At 38.8% G+C, this 20,310-nt stretch overlaps 1 protein-coding gene across 2 annotated transcripts; it reads left to right on the top strand.

Annotated features, from left to right (window-relative positions):
* Positions 1 to 27: 27 nt before the first annotated feature.
* On the top strand, positions 28 to 16,623 carry ABHD17B (abhydrolase domain containing 17B, depalmitoylase). 2 transcript variants are annotated; one of them, XM_069880972.1, is made up of 5 exons: positions 28 to 126; positions 5,679 to 5,912; positions 6,000 to 6,153; positions 14,465 to 14,644; positions 15,267 to 16,623. In XM_069880972.1, the coding sequence occupies exons 2-5, from the start codon at positions 5,687 to 5,689 to the stop codon at positions 15,484 to 15,486; spliced, it is 780 nt and encodes a 259-aa protein (XP_069737073.1). In that variant the 5' UTR covers positions 28 to 126; positions 5,679 to 5,686; the 3' UTR covers positions 15,487 to 16,623. The 2 variants fall into 2 exon arrangements, with proteins under 2 accessions (XP_069737073.1, XP_069737072.1); XM_069880971.1 differs by having other exon boundaries at positions 5,679 to 6,153.
* The last annotated feature ends 3,687 nt before the right edge of the window (positions 16,624 to 20,310 follow it).

Raw genomic sequence — 20,310 nt, 5'->3', positions numbered from 1 at the left:
GCGGGGCGGGGCGGGCGGCGCCGCTGCTGCTACCGCCGCCGGTACCGCGCGGCGCTCGGGGGGCTGCGGAGCCGCGGGCCGCGCCGCGCCCTTACTCAGCACGAACCGGCACCGCCGCCGCGGCAGGTACGGCCCGGGGGGGGGAACCCTCGGCTTCTCCGCCACCTTCGCTCGAGGAGCCGCCGTAGGGCTTTTTGAGGCGCCCGTGTGAGATTCCGGCGCCTCCGCGGGCGGCTTTCTCGCTGTCGGAGAGCACGGGGCACCCGAAAGGGCTCCCGTAGCTCTCGCGAGCCCCGCGCGGGGACATCTCGGCTTCCGCGGGTGGTGGTGCGGCGGTGCTGGTCTTGGAGTGGCTCTCGGGTATTGTTCCTTTACAAGATTGTAGGTTTGGGTGTTGGTTTTGTTCTTTTTTTTTTTTTTTTTTTTTTAAGCAGAAGGTAGCTAGGACGATACGCGACTGCAGAAACCGAAATAGTGCCCTCTGAAGACGGAACCGGTTTTAGAAGCGTCGCTTCTTGTTACCGTCTATGGGACGGGCGCAGGGAGCGCCGGAGCAGAGCCGGGGGAGGGCGGGGGAGGGGTGCGGAGCGGTGCTCTGATGCGCACAAAACATCCAGTTGAGTCCCACAGGTGCCTGTCTGCGACCTTTAGGGAGCTGGTTTGGCCTTTAGGTCATAAGGAACGGCTAAGTTTTTCACTTGTTTTCTTCCTTTTCTCCTTTCGACTGTGCCATTAGGGCTTGAGGTATAACCTGCATCGGCTTAAGAATGTCTCTAAATACAAGTTAAGCTTTGTGGTGTTGCTACAATTTGAGAGAATAGTAAGGCTGTTTATTTCTTTAAAATCAAACTAACCAAAATGAAGTTTTATGTTCTGTGAAACTTCTCTGTTTTTATGTTGTTTTGCTCTTTTAGAGCTACCTGACAGAGTTACTTCGTGGTATTTCTTAGTATGGTGTTTTCGTTAATGAACAGATTTTCTCTGTGTTCTTTTCCGGATTTACTGTGTATTCTTTCTCAATAATTCTCTTACTTTAATTATTTTCCGTTATAGTTAATCGGACACAGATTGGGTTTTTTTCACTAAGTATTTTGTTGCTTTAACTGTTGAGGTAGTTGGAGCATTTTCATACCCTTCTGTGCAATTCTTAATATAGTGAAGATGTTCAAATAAATACGGGTTCAGCAGGGGCTTGAAGTCAAGTTTCGGTTGCATTGTGCTCAATGAAAGGGTGAGGGAAGCTGTGTTAGGGTGTCTTTATTTCAGCAGTATATAATGAAACGTGGTGATTTAAAAAGAAAAACTGGCACACAAACATCAAAGAAACAAAAAAACCCTACGATTTGGGTACTTCGCTTGTTACAGTTAGAACACCACCAAAATTTACAAACCAGCAACTGTATTTACAAGTTTGACTTTGTTCTTGTGAATAGTTCCTATGAAAAGGGTAATTTAATTTAAATGTACAATTAAAATAATTTGTATTTAATGTAAATATAAGACTTCTAGATAAGTCTTTATGAGGCTTGGGCTTTGGGGGCTGATGCTTAGTAAAGTACTCGGAGATATGAATAATAGGCGCCACTCTCTTGTTATGGTTTGTAGAGGGACGAGGACAGGAATAATTGCTTATATCAGAGAACCAGATTTGTATTATCCTAGGAATCACAAGGTAAATATTTGAGGTGTTCTTCCAGATTAGATGGACTTTCTCCCTCTCTTTTGTCAGCCTTAATGAAAAGGCTCGTTGCCACAGAACAGATTGAAATTGCTGCCTGTGGACAGTTTTACATTTGTCATTTTCTGTGTTACTTTTCTGTTCATAAGAGACCTAAAGAGCTAGATTTGATAAAATGATTTCGTTTTCCTTTTAAAAAATCACCCCAGAGGTGTGTGAGTGATGCCACTTGGGTCTGTTCTATTTCTTAGCGCAGTATTAGAATTTTGTCACTTTTCCACAGTTTTTTCCACAGAATTTTCCTACTTGATTTACATGAAAAATGCAGTATTATTTTAAAGGATGTCCGTGTTTCTCATAATAATCTTTTTGTTAGTAATTTTACCCTCGTTAGGAATTGTGTTTGCAGAGCAGCACTAGCCTCTTTATTAGTACTGAAACAACAAGTTGAAGGTGAAATAGCTTTATTGTTGGGATGTGTTGCTCTCTGTGTCTGACTATGCTGCTGTAAGGAGCACAGAGATTTACGTCATATATGCTCAGAGGTGTTGGACTATAACTTAGGTATTCACAGCATATCTTAGGCAAATGAGTCCCATTAATTTTATTAGTATGTATTTGTGAAACTGTATGCTTAAGGTAATTTTTGGTCAGTGTTGGTTTTTTTCCAGTAAGAGTCCAGATAAAGCATACATTTTGTTACTAGAGTGATTTTTCATGCAACTTCACTTGCGATGTCTTGTTTGCTTTTGATAAATTATATTTTAGACTTAGTAAAATAATTGGTCTCTGAAGGTATCTCAGACTTTTACCAAGGCTGAGGGATACTAAATGAAGAGGATTTTGTCACTTTTCTTTTAAGTTTTACTACAGTATTTTCTGGCTGGATGAATCATTAGGAAATCATGTTACATGTTTTCTAACATTAAGAACGTTTAAAAAAAAAACAACCACTGTTGGGAGTGGGGTGTAACATTAAGTTTAATTTTTCATTGAAGTATCTGAACAGCATACCTTTTGAGGAAAAATAATGCCTGTTTAGTTGAAGTTAAATTATGGCATCTGGTGGATAAATACTAGCCTGGAATGCTGATTCAGTTGAACTTTTAAACAGTGATATCAGAATTACTCTACACAGCCAGGGGACTCTCTCATATCCTGGTTCCATTCCAGATCCGGAGGTTAATAACACACTCATGTGAATACAATGAGTGACAAACCAGTTCCAGTACAATGGAAACATTGTTTGCATGTAGGTGAAGGTATCCTCCTGAGGAAGTTTAGTAGGTGTTTGTGTGTGTCAGATTTGTTCAGTTAGCGATGCTGGGGATCTGCTGTTTTTCTTGTGTGTTCTCAGTGAATAAAGTAATAAGTATTTATTTTAAAGAAAATAGTCACTGGTAGCCATGATTTAGACTGAGAAACCTCTGTAGTTTCAGTAGACAAGAGTTTCCATTGGATTAAGTGGACACTATATAATCTACTTTACAGTCCAGTATAGGGGAGAAATAATACTTTAGAGGTGATCTTCAGCATAAGTAGTTTGCCATTTGTGGCAACAGCCCATTTTTAGCACATTTAAGCTATCTTGGGGTGCAGTACCACCTCGTCTGATTAACTGTGGTTACTAGAGTACTGTGCTGTCTGTGGATTGAACCGACCAGCTTCCAGTTTTCTGAAATTACTTCAACAAATAACAAATACTTTCTGAGTGAGATCATATTTGTGGTGTTGCTGGACTGCTTATAATTATAAATAATGTAAACTCCTGTTTTAATTCTTTCTAACAAGTGTGTTGGGAAGCAAGTAAGAAGTTTTGTAGCTATTGTATGCTGGAATATAGAGCACTCTCTGGTGCTCCTGGGCAGGACAGGTTATTTGTACCTCATTTGTGGAGGTACTGCTAAATTTTCCACATATTTTGCACCACCACCTCCGCCACTGACATAGAGTAAGTTGTAGTATCTAGCCTTGGCCTTCACCTTTTTCGAAAAGATGGGAAAACTTATTTGGAAGAGATCAGTTTAATACTTTCTGGTAGAAATAAAAGTGTGGGTCATAAGCACTTATTCCAGAAAAAGCCTGTTAAGGCATCAGAGCAGTTTCTGTGGGCTGTGAATGTGAACTTTCTTAGTAGAGGCGAAACAAGTCGCTCCTTTGGTACTCACAGCTGTAAGAAGAGTAAAGAAGGAGGAAAGCAATGCTTTTCCTGTGCATAAAACAGCCCAAGCCTTTTGCCAATCCCTAGACCTCTTCCTTAGACCTCCTACACTTCTTGTCCTGACTTGCAGGTTAAAATTAAACTTCATGTCCAGATACCTCACCTGGCAGGGAAGAGGACTTATTCCAAATTTGAGTGACTCCTTGTGTTGATTACATAAGTACATGAGGCAGTTGTTTCTTTAGCTGGCAGAAATACGGTCACTTATTCAGGATCTTCATTTGAAAGGCAGTCTGTACCTTTTTATGGGAGGTGATTACCCCCTTCCTGCCATCTCCTCTCAATTAGTGGTGTTAGTCACCCATATCTAAGAATCTGTGGTTTCCCTGTATTTTGAAGAAAACTAGAAACTCAGGGTGGAAGCACTTGGCTCTAGCAGCCTTGGCAAAAAAATGGGAACTGGGTGTTTGTCCCCTACAAAGAGGAGTAGTAGGCCAAGAATACGCATACTGTTTATCGGAGTGTCTTGCTGAGCCTGTGTTTACTACTTGACAAGTGTTCTCTCTGTAATGTTGTGTGCAGCATGTGTTCATACCCTGCCACATGAAAGAGACCATTCACACATCCAAAGTGTGGATGGTTGTTCTGTGAGATATGTTTAACCATTCATACAGCAGCATCCTGGAAGCTTCTCTGAAGAGAAGTTTATACAGGCTTGAAAACTACGCATGTGTAGAAGATAGACAATCGACTTTGAAATAGGGTCTAAGTATCACTAAGTGTTAAGTTAGCAGTAGGGTTTTATTGCTATGTTACACAAGTATTTTTGAAATGGCATGGAACTGTGGACATCAGAAATCAGCTTTTTTTGTTCGTTTGTAAGCCTGGACCTAGCAGTCAGAGCTGGTACATGAAGGTGTAAGAGTGGTTCTGTCTGCGATGACCTGGGGGGAACTGATCCTGAGACCCATAGACAGTTAGAGGTGGAAAAATTGTTTAGGTGGAGGTGAAACGTCAGATGCCTTAACACAAGGAAAGCAGTATAAATGCTTATCTTAGGCATGCTGGTTTCCAGCATGAGTCTTTGCAGATTTCATCACTCTCCTCACCTGTGAGAAAAAGTATTGACTTTCCCCCACCCCTCTGTAAATTAAGAGGACGCCTTTGCAAATCATTTCTTTGAAGGGTTTGGAAACATTTATATCAGTCAGCATATGGAGCAAGGGAGAGTTTGACTGCATTTTAGTGTACTGAAGTTCTATAGTGTTTGCTAAGCCAGGAGAAGCATCTAGGTTTCAAGTTTTGACCTTCATTCACCTTTCATAGTGTGGATACTACTTGCTGTAACCATAACTCATGATTGTAATATATATTCTCTGAATTTAGGAAACATTGTAGTGATTTTTGGCTGCAGAGATCTGCATAGCCTTGGTGTCCTGCAAACACTGCAACTGATTTTAATTGTTCTTTATAACATATGTTTTTGTCAATGGGATGAACACTTCTCTAAGTGGCTAAAGATGAGGGTCTTAATTTTCTCCAAAGAAACTCACAAGCTCATACGTGTTCTTTACGTGGGTAATCATATTTTACTTTTAGTATCTGGCAGGGCTTTCAAATTATCGCTTTTTTTTCAATAATATGCCTATTCTAAAGTAGCCGCTAGTGTCAAATAAAATAACATCTAGAAGTTTACATACATATTTGAATATATTTTGTTAAATGTTTCTACAAAAATGATGTATTGTTTTCTAGAGATTGTTTACATTTCCATTAATTTTTATTTTTATATATAAGATTGTAACTACAACCTTATACCATTTTCTCTTTCTGTTTCAGACTAGAAGATGAATAATCTTTCCTTTAGCGAACTGTGTTGCCTCTTCTGTTGTCCACCATGCCCAGGGAAAATTGCATCGAAACTGGCATTCTTACCTCCTGATCCTACATACACACTGATGTGTGATGAGAGTGGTAGTCGCTGGACTTTACATCTCTCAGAGAGAGCAGACTGGCAATATTCTTCTAGAGAAAAAGATGCCATTGAGTGCTTCATGACTAGAACAAGTAAAGGTAACAGGATTGCCTGTATGTTTGTGCGTTGCTCTCCTAACGCCAAGTATACTTTGCTCTTCTCACATGGAAATGCTGTTGACCTAGGTCAGATGAGCAGCTTTTACATAGGACTGGGTTCACGGATTAATTGTAACATATTCTCGTATGATTATTCTGGATATGGTGCAAGTTCCGGGAAGCCAACAGAGAAGAATCTGTATGCTGACATTGATGCTGCTTGGGTGGCTCTTAGGACAAGGTAAGACATTAGTTGCCATTTTTCTCTCACAGTGTGCATTTCAAATTGTTGTACTTAATCTGCATGGATAGTTTAAACGGAAGTGCTGTGTTTTGGGACTGATGGATTCACATCCAAGGTGAGTGACCAGTGATGAAGGCATTGTCAGTATTGAGCAGGATCAGTATATAGTACTGATATACTATAAAAATTTAAATGGGATGAAATTTAATAATGTATGTTTCATCCTTGAATGATTAGAAGATAATCCTTATTGTCAAAGTTTGGGGTATTCTCAGTTGGAAATCTCAGAAGATAGGAAAAACCTATAAGAATCAATTCCCCAGTAACTGAGCCACTGGTGTGATGTGAGTAAGTGAAAATGCAGGTAGGTTTTTCAGGTAGTTCCATCACTTACTTCTTTTTTGTACAGACAGGCAGTGCAAAAGCTGTTATAAGAGAACAGATTTCTGTATGGTGTTGACCACCTTTCTTTCAGAATTTTAAGTAGCATCTACAGCTTTTCCAGAAATATCTTTCTGAATCAAACAAAAAGCAAAATATTACGTGTATCAGAGGTTGTAATTCCTCTGTGTAACTACGTTATAGTGGGAACAAAAAAAATGGGAATTTGCATCAGTGGTGTTAGCTCAAATAGATTTAAACTAGACAAGGAGAAAAAATGCAAATGAGAAGGATATTGTTTCAGCAATTTCTGTATTGTACGCCGCTGGTTTTAGGGCGATAATACAGTAAGATAAAGATTCTGGAGGCATTCTCTGGTATGGGTAAGAATCGCAGGTGCCAAAAAAGTACAGTACTGAGTACCCTCTTAAATGTGAGGTATTTTCACTCTAGTTTGTTCCATTTAAAGTAATATTCTTGTTGTGTTACGAACTACAAAAAGATTTTAAAACACTATGCAGTCAGAAGAAAAAAATGGTCACTAACAAAAACGTCTCATTGTAATGTGTATTTTGCATCAAAAAGCTGGGAAAACGTTTATTTAATACAGAACAGCATGCTGTGGTTCAAGTATTGCAACTTAAGCATACTGTTTAATCATAGAATATCAAGGATGTGACTTAGTGTAAGGACATGTGTAAAGACTCTACAACTTGCAGCCTGGTAGTTGTTGCAGTGAATTTAGGACTTGATCAATGTAATATTATCTATTTTCCTTTTGCTTTGGGTTATCTCTTTTCAGTGTTAAAATACACATATTGCCTTGCATTTCTTTTACGTTGTAACAAAAGTGTAATACTTCTTTTTAAAGAAGTGCATTCTATTTGCATATTGAAGTAGAGAGAACACCTGTCACAAACCTCATACAGCCAAAGGGGACAAACAGGTATTCAGCCTCATATATTCATAAATGAGTACTTTATTGTTAGATTAGGTTTTGGCATTTCTTTTGATTACAGCAAAAAGCTGACATAACTAGACATCTGTTCTTTAAACCAAGAGCTGTAACAGGTGCACTGGTGACCATGGTTTGTAGTTGATAGGTGATCTGGAAGATAGCTGCTTGGTGAAATACCCAGTAATATTGACCGAAACCGTAGTGTGTTTTGTAAACAATGTTGAAGACAGTCTGAATTATTTAAACGTACTGGAAAATAGAAGGTAACTAGATCTTGGAGCTGAATTGTTTGTTTATGTCAGTTTACAGGCTCTGTTTTATGAACTAATTTGTAACTATTATGTCTTCCTCCCCCGATAAATTCCTGATTGAAAACATAAAAGGAAATGTGATTGCAACTTGAATTCTTACCTCCATTCTTGAATCTTCCATCATCAAACTATGATTGTTCATTATAATATCCCATTTGAACATGCTCTTTGCTGAAAAGACCTTGTTTGGAAATCTCTTGAGTACCTACTCTGCACATCTGTTTTTCTCTTCCATTCAAGAATGACCTCACCTCAGTCCCATTTGCTGTCTGCATTTAGTTTTTGTGTCAAAACCTCTTTGAGAAATACGTAATTCAGTAGAGTATGTAGAGCTTGGAATGAACTGCCTATCTCCTCTATTTCACAAACATAAACTGAACTTTTTCTGTTGCTTTAAAAGTGATTATGGTCATTTTAACAACTTTCCCCAGCTGGCAGACCTGGTCTTGTACTTGTATGCGAATGCTGAATGTAGTAGGGAGAAGTTCAGTACATGACACTGGATATACTGGCTCATGCAATTTGGTTACCAGTCCAAGGTATTCTCTTGAGGCCTGAGACAGTGGTCAGCTGTGTTTAAATATGTGATGAATATCTGGATCAGAATTGAGCCTCTGTGTATTTGCTGCAGTATTGATTTACTTTTCTAGCATAGCTTGTTCTGTCACTGTTACACTGGCAGTCTTTAATGCTTTATAATGTTACTTCTGCAAAAACAAATTCAGCAGATTTTTGTGGGATAGATATAAGTATAGCTGTAACTTGACATTCATGCTGATGTGAAAAGAGAAGAAGGATCCTAGACATGTAAACTGCAATTCTTGGATTGTAGTGGGACCAAGAAAAGAATGGAGAATTACCTTTATTGGAGGTTAATCACAGCTGCCCTCTGCGTTCCCTGTTCTGAGAATTTGGATCATAGAGCCCAACATTAAAAGGTGTTTCTGGGGTAATTGAAATGATGATGTGGACTTCATTCAACAGTCAGTTGCTTGTGGTGGAGATGTGTTAATATGTTAAGCTGTATATTACAGAAGGGTGGTTCAGATGATCATTGCAAATTGACAAAACTGTCTAGCGGGGACTGGGCACCTAGGCTGAAACAATCTGGAGCTAGTATTGAGGATGATGGTTGAGTTTGGTCCAACACTGCTTTCTTAAAAGTGGTTGGTTTAAGGGTAAGTGAAAATTAGCATTCATTTAAATGAAAGTAGAAGCCGAATTTGGCAGCAGATCAGAAGAGGTAAACAGCAGATTAAGATTCTGAATTAACGTCCCTATTCTTTACTTGGTTTGAGAATTTTAATAGGAAGCAGTGGCTGTCCATGTGGATGCTGACTGTGGAAGAATGCAAGGTGATTCACTGTCGTGTTTGGGAAAGTTGCACGTTATTGCTTATTCATATGCATGGGGCTATATGAAAGCTGCAAGTGAGGACATTCTTTTTCTGACTGTCATAGCTACAATGTGTTGAAATGCCAGGACTCATTTAGGGATACGCCTGTTTTCTGCTGCCTGGGTCTCTTAAGGCCTTTGGTGACACCTTACGAAAGGTGGAGAGGTTTAACCAGCCCCAGGCAATCACAAGGCAAGTGGCACTTTCGGAAACCTCAGGACTTGCTGGAGTTGCATCATGACCAGGTTTACCTTTAAGAAGCCATACAGCCTTTTCGTTGTTGCTTATCATGCTTATAGTAATTGAAAAATTGAAGGGTAAATGTCACCATCAGACTTATGTGTTAAAATGGACAGAACATCCATAATTTGAACATAGAGCTAATACAAAATATATTTTGATTTTGGCCAAAATTGTTCCTTTGTTCAGAATTCACAAGTAATTTTTGTTTCATTCAGAAGTGCAGGGAGGGTGTTGCTAGGAGATGAGGAAGATGAGATGCCCTTAACTTTGAATATTTGGAGACAAATTGAGCTTTTATTCATAGTGGAAAGTAGCTCAGTTTGTCATAAAGAGAAATCTTGCTTATGAAACAAGTGCACCAGTACCACTCTAATATTTAGAAACAGCCACACCATCATGGGAGAGGCAGAGGAGGTGCAGTTTCTCAGTTCCTACATGCATGGTCAGTGGGCTTGCCTTCTGTAGAACGTGGTTCCCTTTTTCTTCTAGCAATGTTAAATTTGTATACACAAGGAGGAGACTCTGCATCTGAGTTGAGGAAGAGCTGGTACACTCCTGAAATTCAGTCATGGTCCGGAACATTCATTGTTAAAGGTGTGGAGAATGTTCATTCTCTTCATGTTCTGCAATTTACAGCTGTAATTTTGTGTGTTATGTGCGTGATGACAAAAGGTTCTGAAATGTGCTTTGAAGATTCCCACCAGATGTTGCCCCTTGCTCCTTGTGCCCAAAGCACTGCTGTCAGTTTGTTTAAATACATGTGTTGCAATGGTTCTGTGGATAATAGCCCTTCTAGAGCCTCTGTTGCACTTCTTCATTAGTCTGAGCCTGAGAGGTACTACGTAAAATGTACACTTCTAAGATTATTACTGATACTTTATTTTATAATTGTAAAGTGAGCAAGTTGTCTAGATTAACAGTGGTAGTTCTGAAGTAAAAAGATAAATGGCATTCTGTCTCCCTTAGGTATATTAAGAGCAAAATGGCAGGTACTCTAAGAGCCTGCAAGTATAGTATGGTAACTTAAGCTGGTATTTGGTTATTAAAGGTAACGTGAATTTGTTGTTTATTAAACAAACAAACACTTGTTACAGGCAGGCATGCATTTTGAACTTTGTGTATTGCACATCAGAGTAATGTAATGTGTATTAAATGAAAGTACAGAGTATGGTAAGTATCCTATATAAGTGATACATTATGTATATCCAATCAAAGTGTTCAAAGTAAGTTTGGATGGGGCTTTGGGCAGCCTGATTTAGTGAAAGATGCCCCTGCCTGTGGAGGGGGACTCAGCTAACTCAACTAACTCCTAACTCAAACTGTTTTATGATTCTGTGAAGAGAGAAAAGGAAGAAGGGATGGAAAGGAGGTGGAAAGCCGCCAAGATAAGTGTTTACTGAAGTGCAAAAACGGTCTTGTTACAGAGACAAAAATATAAAGGAAATAGTGAAAGGGTTTCTGCTACTGCTCATTGTAAAGTTCATCACTAAGGGGAAAAAAGAATATTTCATTGCTGTTTAGTGGTTGTTTCTTTTCCTGACAGAAGCTGAAAAGATCAGGCAGGAGTGTTGAGAGCTGCCTCTTTTACAAGAAACCATCTGTATCTGGTCATTATATATAGATTCACAGAAGAGGATACTTGGCTTCATCAGGTGCCCTGTGTTACCCTGGGCCCCGATTGTGGGGGCTGGTCTCATGGTGGCCCCTTTCTTTAACCCACCAATGGCATGCAATTACCTGCCTGACCCTACCATTACCGCCTAAAACAAACTGAAGGCTTGCCTATTCTGACCAAAATTATCTAAATTACTTAAGTAGACAATAGTGTTTACATTACCCCCATGAACAACATAATGAGCTTTCAAAGATACCAACAGTTTTTACATGGCTTTGAGCTCTTGTCACCAGAACAGCTACTTAGAGCATATGACTCTTAATTGTCGCATTCCCCTTGCTCAAGGTGGCCTGCAATTCTAAGGCGCTAATTAAGAGAACAACATTACTGCCACTTTTTCTATCAATCTGACACTTCCTCATTTGAGAGACTATGTGTGTAGAGAACCAATAATTTTCTACCAAACTTCTTGGAGTTTATCTGGAGTTTCTGTTACTGTGAAAAGGAGGAGCAGACAAATGTTATGACTAGGTAACTTACCAACAGTCTTCTTCTCAAGATTGTTTCCATTTTAGATTGGAAAGTGATAGTTTTGAGGGAGAGGAACTGAGGGACAGTTGAGCTCTTCCTTTTTCCCCAACTTTTCAAAAAGTTTTTGCAAAACAAAGTTTCTGTTGGGTGCTGTAAAGTCAACGTGTTTGGCTAGACTGCTAGCCTAGTCATTCTAAATGTTTTGGGTTTAGTTTTTTTTTCAATTACCTTTCATAGCTAAGATTTAACTGTCTTTAACTGCTGAGGGATTTGAAGCCAAAAATAGGAAGAAGAATGAGAAAGTGGATAATATATGCTCAAAAATATACTTATAAGTTTTGTTTTAAATTCCTGTGCAGTGTATGCATCTTGTAAAACTTGTCTGAGGAAATGTAGTAGTATACAATTTTTTTTTTAATTTAAGAACTATGTTATGTGCTGCATAAACTCCATGCCATACTAATGGACAAAGTGTCAGGAACTAATGTGTGTTTTGTTCAGATTATGTGAAAGGGATGGAAAACTCTACAGTATTTTCAGAATGGACAAATGTGGTTTAAATTATTTTGAACTGGGAGATCAAGTGACTGTTCTCAGGTGTTTCAGAAGAGATACATAAATAGTGCAGACCTTACGCCTGTTTTGGCTTCAAAGCTTTAATCGATTGTATTTTTGTGTGTTGGAGTGGTGAGAAAATCTTCATTAATCAAAATGTCTGATTTTTTTTTTTTACTTTTTTCTTAATTCTCTGGGAACTGTTGTGAGGTGGAGGGCTTGCCAGGCTGATGATTGAGTCTTAGTGTTTTGGAACGCCACATAAATCCTATGAATGTATCTGTGCTAATACTTCATGGCTTTTACGTTTAACTGTATCAGAACACAATTTAAATAAATAGTTGAATAGTTAAATACACAATCTTAGCTGTGAACAATGGATTTTAGCCCCAGTTTAGAAAGTTTATTGGGGGACTTAGTTCTACTACGGGTGTTTGTTGAGGAGTTTTTAGATCAAAATGGGCACGGATATTTAGACGTGCACAACCCAGCTTCTGCACCTGAATAAAGTTAGCCTTGTAAAAGAATTAGTCACTGTAGAGGACACGTTGCCTTTAAGGTTTCTCTCTGTATTATCAGAAAGTTGCTCTGCCTTGTACTCCTCTCACTTCTCACGGGAGGCTTTCCTCAGTAGTCCTTGACTTGTTATTTTTCACGGGTAGTCCTTGACTTGTTATTTTGTAGACCAGAGTGCTCACATAGCCGTTTCTCATGGGAAGGCATAATACTGTAGGTAAACAATGATTGTTTACTGCTAAAGGAGAACTGACAAATCAGCTTGTAACACCACGGCTCACCCCTTCTGAAGAGGGGTATAAATGTAATGCAAAATCTCAATAAAACGGCTTCACTTGATCATATTGGTCGTGTGATGTCCCTGTCCTCTGCAGGTGTTTACATTTTAGTGATACTTAAATGTGATTTTGTTTTTCCTAGATTTAATTATTTCTAATTAACTCTTCTTTACATACTGATGTAGCACACAACATGTTTTGTGACTTACTGAAAAAGTACTTGTGGATTTTTGGGTTTTGTTGGTTGGTGATTTGAATGTCTTGATAAATGTGAAATATCTTTTTCCTGATTTTGAGGCTTTTAGACTTTACTGATTTTAGTGTCTGGTGACCTGTACAGTTACCATAGAGTTATTTAGCCATATTTATAAGATACTGGGCAAATTGTTGTTACTTCTGTTTCCGTGGCTATAGTGGAGGTATGTGAAATATACTAATTTAAGAACTACTGTGTGAGTATAGGTGGTGTAATTTAGCTTTGACTGGAAAGATACATGCATTTATTTTAGAAGAGGCAATGGTTGCACTTTCATTTCAACTGAAAACAGTTGGTTGTTGGTCCTTTTACAGTTAGACTCCGTTGGCAAACACTAAACTTAGCTCATGCTTTTGCAGTCCGAGCCTGTTCTAAGAGTAATTTGTTAGTATAGATGAATGTGTCAGCAGCTCACTTCTGCTGTGGGCACTGTTCCTGCCAGCATAACATTCTGCTTAGAGGATTTTCCAGTGTCACTTGGGAACCAGCTGGTCCACGCTAATATAGAAAAATGTATTAGATCTGACTTGTATAAGTGTTAGCTAGCTGTTGCATGGGTTTTGTTTATGTCATGTAATTATAGAAAAAGTGATTGTGTTCATCTTACTAGAAGGAAGGCTTTGACTTTAATTTTATAATGCTTATTGGGCTGTCACAATTGTAGGTTAGTTTGGCTATTCCTTTTGCTCGCTCGCATGTCAAATCAATTGTGATAAAAGGCATCTCAGCTATTGCATAGAATGCATGATATTCTGACCACTGTCTGTATGAGCGTGCATTAGGTCCTGCTAAATTGCTGAGCAATGTTACTGTCTTGCAGTTTTTATCATTTATCAGAAGAGTAAAGCTGAGCAAGTTTTTGCAGATTTGGCTATGCTCTGGTTGGTGATAACCCTAAAGCTAGCAAGGGTCTAATCAGTTTTCTCTTGTGGTTCCAGTAGAGTTACCATTTAAGTCTGTCAGCTAGTATAGAAGTTACAACTACATTCAAAAATCCATATTTAAAAAAATAAACCCATAAAAAATTCAATAGCATTCAGGAATAAGGAAAAAAAAAAACCCTCCACATACAGAGTAAATAATTTTCCCTTCAAGTGAGGGATGTTTTAGGATATACTTGTTTGCTGTCCTGCCAATTCCTGTTTCATAGTTCATTTGCTTCATGACATTTTCATTTTCAGAAATAGGGGTGGGGGAAGTTGCATTGTTTTACAGTTTTGTCTGTTTCACTTTATATGTCACTTTGGTTAACATTTTTAATTTTCTAGGTACGGAATCCGCCCCGAAAATGTGATTATATATGGCCAGAGTATAGGAACAGTACCATCTGTGGATCTTGCTGCTAGATATGAAAGTGCCGCTGTAATTCTTCATTCTCCATTGACTTCAGGAATGCGAGTAGCTTTTCCTGATACGAAGAAGACCTATTGCTTTGATGCATTCCCAAAGTAAGTTGTAGGATTTTTTTATTCTGCATGCATTTCTCTATTACAGAGGTTTTAGATTAAGAAACTGAGTAATAGGGGAAATTATTTGAAATTTCTTTGGAAGATTTAAAAAACAGCTGGAGAAAAGTCAGGGTGAATAACAGCAATGAGGGGTTGAAAGAGTTTATGGAACTTTGTAAGTCTTATAGGTTTTTCGTATCTTTAAGCATTTCAGTGGGTATCTGTTAAAGAAGTGATTAGTTTTCCTATATTGTAACCCCTAATATCACTAATTCTAACAAGCAGTTAGGTCCAGTGAATTGTTAATCTGGATAGCCATGAACATTTTCATTAATATTTTCATGAGTTCAGTGACTTTGTTCACTCAAAAAAAAAAAAAATCAAAGTAGTGAATACTACTTTTAGATGAAATGTTCTGTTAGTCAATACTAGTAGTTTCCAGTAATTTTTTGCTTTTGTGTGGATTTATATGTGCTGCTGTAATGGCTTCCAGGGTGTTGATAAGATCTTATTTCCTACTGATCTAAACAATGTTTAAACAACTACAATGTGTAATTAAAAAGTGAAATTAACAGATTTAATTAAGCTCACCATGTTCATAGATAAAATCTTTTTCTTACAGCATTGACAAAATTTCTAAAATAACATCTCCTGTGTTAATAATCCATGGGACTGAAGATGAAGTAATTGACTTTTCACATGGCCTAGCATTATTTGAGCGTTGCCAGAGACCTGTAGAACCACTGTGGGTAGAAGGAGCGGGCCATAATGATGTGGAACTCTATGGACAGTACCTTGAAAGATTAAAACAGTTTGTGTCACATGAACTGGTGAACTTATAATTTTCTTTGTATATTGACATGTGTTTTCATTTCACTGCAAAACACCTTGATAAATACTTAACTTATAACCTGAAGGTTGTGTTTTCAAATCATCTTGATTGCCTTTGTTAAAAGTACAAGTAATGATTTGTCAACATAATTAATGAAGGTTTTAATGTGATATTATGAACTGGAATTAAATGGTCATGCATTCGATCTTGGCAGTTCATATTACTTTGTGGGGATTTTTCTTCTTAAATGTACAAAAAATCACAAGTACTGTATGAAATTTTAAGTATATAAAATCAAATGCTGTAAAAGTGCTGCCAAATGCTTTAGCATATCAAAAACAAGTTTATAAATATTTTTTAAACATCTCAAAAGGTACAGTGACCTACTCTGTTGCACAGGTGTAAATTAAAAACCAGAATTCTGAGCAGTTGTTCTGTAAAAATGTAATAGCCATGAAATTTGAACAAATACTAACGTATGTAAGAAGAATAGACAGTCACTGGAAATGACCCATGCCCTGTTATAGGGGGAGGGGCTTAAAATAGATCTCTTTCCTTATTTTTGTTACCTTTTGTGCTTAGTTTTACTTGTTATTTTGTTCTTGTGTTGTCCTTTACCATTCAAATTAAACAAATTTACCCACTCATCTTTGTAGCAACCCTAATCTTGCCAAAGTAATGCCACAAGTTATCATTGTTGTAAAGTAAATATCATTCATGTGATGCTGAGGCCACTAAGTACTACTTTGAAACGAATAAGACTTTAGAACCTAGGAGGCTTTGTGAACAATGTAGTTTTACACATTGATCATGTAGAGATGCAATATTTCATTAGAATGAATCTGGAAGCTTATCCAACTTTGTAATAAACAATTTGGGAGTTCTCAGTTGTCTGACCAGGCTTACTTTTGGATGTTTAGTGTAAAAGCTTATTGCTTTGAGTATTGTGTAGAAATTTGAGTAATTGCACCTGGATGGGGTGCAGGAAGGGGCAAGAAGAGAATGTTGGCATTTTTCTGTTAACTCATAGTAAAATAAACTTTGTAAGTTGCCTTTCCCTTGAATGCATTTTGCTTGAATAAAACTATGAAAAATAAGCTTATTTATATGTAGCCTATTTGTAAAAAAAAAAAAAAAAAAAAAAGAAGAGTAATATTCCAACAATACACACTGTGCTTCTAATTTTAAGGCCTTATATAGTTTAATTGTTCTACTTGGTTTTTGTGATTGAGACTATTGTATTCTTAAATGTAGATTAAAGTATTGTGAAAACTAATTAAGATGTGTTGATTAATAGTAAACAATATTCCACACACTTGTTGTTCTTTTCTTTTCTTTTCTTTTTTGTTTTTTAAGAAATAGCAATAGTTGCTTGTGATGCCAATATAATTATGAACTCCCCTCTTACTGTAGGAAGTCTGAGAACTAAAGCAGTAACCCATTGTTGTGAATTATTAGCACATTTCTTTATCAGCAGCTATTGTTCTAATCAGCCTCCCACCACCATGCCCATGTCTGGGCAGTGTGCCCAGGTGGCCAAGAAGGCCAATGGCATCTTGGCTTGGATCAGAAACGGTGTGACCAGCAGGTCCAGGGAGGTTATTCTCCCTCCGTACTCAGCACTGGTGAGACTGCTCCTTGAATAGTGTGTTCAGTTCTGGGCCCCTCACCACAAGAAGGATGTTGAGGCTCTGGAGCGAGTCCAGAGAAGAGCAACAAAGCTGGTGAAGGGGCTGGAGAACAGGCCTTATGAGGAGTGGCTGAGAGAGCTGGGGTTGTTTATCCTGGAGGAGGCTGAGGGGAGACCTCATTGCTCTCTATAACTGCCTAAAAGGAGGTTGTAGAGAGGAGGGTGCTGGCCTCTTCTCCCAAGTGACAGAGGACAGGACAAGAGGGAATGGCCTCAAGCTCCGCCAGGGGAGATTTAGGCTGGACATTAGGAAAAAATTCTTCACAGAAAGGGTCATTGGGCACTGGAACAGGCTGCTCAGGGAGGTGGTTGAGTCACCTTCCCTGGAGGTGTTTAAGGGATGGGTGGATGAGGTGCTAAGGGGCATGGTTTAGTGTTTGATAGGAATGGTTGGACTCGATGATCCGGTGGGTCTCTTCCAACCTGGTTGTTCTATGATTCATAGAATCATAGATTCTGTGATCTTATTTCTTTCTGCTGTTCAGCATACAGGTTTTCTGCTGCACAGCTGCTTATGAACATTCTCCTGTAATGAATTCAAATTTAGCTTACTTTGAAATCGTCAGTGGTTTCTTGTCTTGTGCTCCTTGGTTTGTTAATGGAATGGAAAGAAATCTTAATTTGTTTGCAGGCAATTGGGTTCTTGTTTGTCCTTTTGATCAAGTATATTTTGGTGTGTTCTAAACTTTAGATTAGTATGCAGACACATTATTATTAGGCTAAAATATTTTCATCCTAATCCAAGGTTTTGCTGTTGGAAGTGTACTTAAATAGATATGTAACTCAGCTTTATTATATTATACTATACTATACACACAATTTGATATACAACAACTTTCCAGCCGCTGTCTCTGATTCAGGTGGATGTCATTCCCATTAAGTGTTTAAGTGTGTTCTTTATGATGAAATGAAGCCCATTTTGAGGGTGCTCTTCAGAAATTCACAAATAAAGAATGTAGAACTATAATGATAAGTAATACAAATTGGCTGATAGTACTGCAAATTGCAGCCAAGTGATTAAGTGTCATCAAAAGAACTATCTGATTGTGCTAGGGACTATTATGGCACCCTGTAATAGAAAAGACAGAAAAGGTGGCATAGCAGTTTTGCTTTTGTTTCTGTCTTGGTGAAGAAGAACAAAGGGCCTCGCAGTTTTTTTTGTCTTTAGTAGATGCAGCTGTGCTGGGTTACACAGGGGAGCAAATGTTGTGATCTGTTTTGGACTGCCTATGCATGGTTAATTATTGCCAGTTTGTTCTGGTTTGTATCTTACACCTAGATTTTTCAGATTGTTTACCATAGGAGTTAAAATTTATTTTAGGCATAGCGTTGTATAGCTTGTATTGAGAATCGTATTATGGCAACAATGTTTTACTGAGGTAAAGCAACTAGAAGGAAAATGTTTGACATTGTGGTTGTCTTGTCCTTAAATTGACATTTTTTTAAGTTGACAATGGGCTGTTGTTATATGTTATAAATGCAGTTGTCTCATGATAGATAAGAGTTGATTCAGCATTCATTAACAAGACAGTGTCTGTATTTTAGGGAAAAAGAAAAGAGTATTCTGTAAACCTCATGGTCTCATTCCTATCTTTTCCTTGAAGAGACAAATATTTGACAGTAAAATGTCTTTAGTTCTGAAGACTTTGGTAAATCAACTTTAAAACCAACTTCATTTATGTAAAATATAGGAATACCTTCTAAAGTTGGGGTTTTGCATTCCCAGCAGCACATTAAAAAAACCCAAAACAAAAAAGGCCCCTCTGTCTGCTTGTGGCAGCAAAGAATTGTTAGAATTCAGTTAGATACTCTTACTGAGTAATTTCAAACTTCATCTTCTTTTCAAGCCTTTGTTTAGCTTGAAGAAAGTTTTTAGGAATAAAAAAAAGTTGCATGTTTACTTTTGGGATTTTTCCTTTGGATTTTATGTAGCAGGGCTAGCTACTTGGTACTTCTCACTACTGAATATTCCAGGTTCTACAAATACTAATTTTCCTCGTTATAGAGTAGGCATTAATAGTATCTTAAAGACAAAAATAAGGAAAATAGTGTTTGAGAACCAGAGGACGAAGCATCCTGTGTAAGTAGGGGGCTCATCACTTAAAAGAAGCTTTGCAGAAAAGGAGGTGGGGACCCTGGTGGGCAAAAGAATGACAGTGAGCCAGCAATAAACCCTGACCACAAAGATAACCAACAGCATCCTGGGCTGCATTAGGCAGAGACTTGCCAGCAGGATAGGGGAGGTGATCCTTCCCCTCAGCATTGTGAGCAGAGACACCCCTTTCCATCATCTTCCAGTGGTCTTGACTGCCTGGGGAAGTTCCACTTGACTGGAGGCTGGCTGATGTTATACCCATGAACAAGAAGGATCGGAGGGAGGATCTAGGAAACTACAGGCCTGTCAGTCTGACCTCAGTGCCAGGGAACGTCATGGAACAGATGATCTTGAATGCTATCATACAGCACTTGCAAGAGAGCTGGGTGATCAGGCTAGTCAACACAGGTTCACGAAAGGCAGGTCTTGCCAAACTAACCTGATTGCCTTCTATGACAAAGTGACCTACCTACTGGACAAGGGAAAGACTGTGGATGAGGTCTTCTTGGACTTCAGTAAAGCCTTTGAAGCAGTTAATGCTTAGGAAACTGGCTGCCACTGGCCTGGACAGTGCCTCAAGCTGTGCCAGGGGAGGTTCAGACTGGATATCAGAAACCAACTTTCCACAGAAAGGGTCATTGGGCACTGGAACAGGCTGCCCAGGGAGGTGGTTGAGTCACCATACCTGGAGGTATTTAAAAGACGGGTAGACGAAGTGCTTAGGGACATGGTTTAGTGATTGATAGGAATGGTTGGACTTGGCAGGGCGCAGAGAGGACCTAGAGACTAGACAGAAGACACCAAGGACCATGGTGGCCACCAGGCAGAAGATTAAAGCTGCTCTGTGTGGTGCAGCAGGCAGGGTGAATGCTGCCACCCAGCCAGGCCACAGTGGGTGCATGCAGCTACCCAGACCCTGGGCTGCAGGCAGTGCCTCCCTTCCACACCAGCTCATGCCTCTGGTCCTGGCTCCACTTGTGAAAGCTGCGCTCGGGTGGAGGAACTCCTTCACGTGGTGGAGGAGTTAAGGGAGGAGGTAAAGAGGCTGA

The sequence above is a fragment of the Phaenicophaeus curvirostris genome, chromosome Z (genome assembly GCF_032191515.1).
Source record: "Phaenicophaeus curvirostris isolate KB17595 chromosome Z, BPBGC_Pcur_1.0, whole genome shotgun sequence".
Classification (NCBI taxonomy): Eukaryota; Metazoa; Chordata; class Aves; order Cuculiformes; family Cuculidae; genus Phaenicophaeus; species Phaenicophaeus curvirostris.
The sequence above is the reverse complement of the archived record's forward strand: the minus strand, read 5'-3'. Positions and strand labels throughout refer to the sequence as shown.

Coding starts and splice junctions, on each gene's coding strand:
- ABHD17B (XM_069880971.1), top strand. CDS start 5,687: ATGAATAATCTTTCCTTTAGCGAACTGTGTTGCCTCTTCTGTTGTCCA. Junction 6,154..14,464: donor TGGGTGGCTCTTAGGACAAG/GTAAGACATTAG, acceptor TTAATTTTCTAG/GTACGGAATCCGCCCCGAAA. Junction 14,645..15,266: donor TGCTTTGATGCATTCCCAAA/GTAAGTTGTAGG, acceptor TTTTTCTTACAG/CATTGACAAAATTTCTAAAA.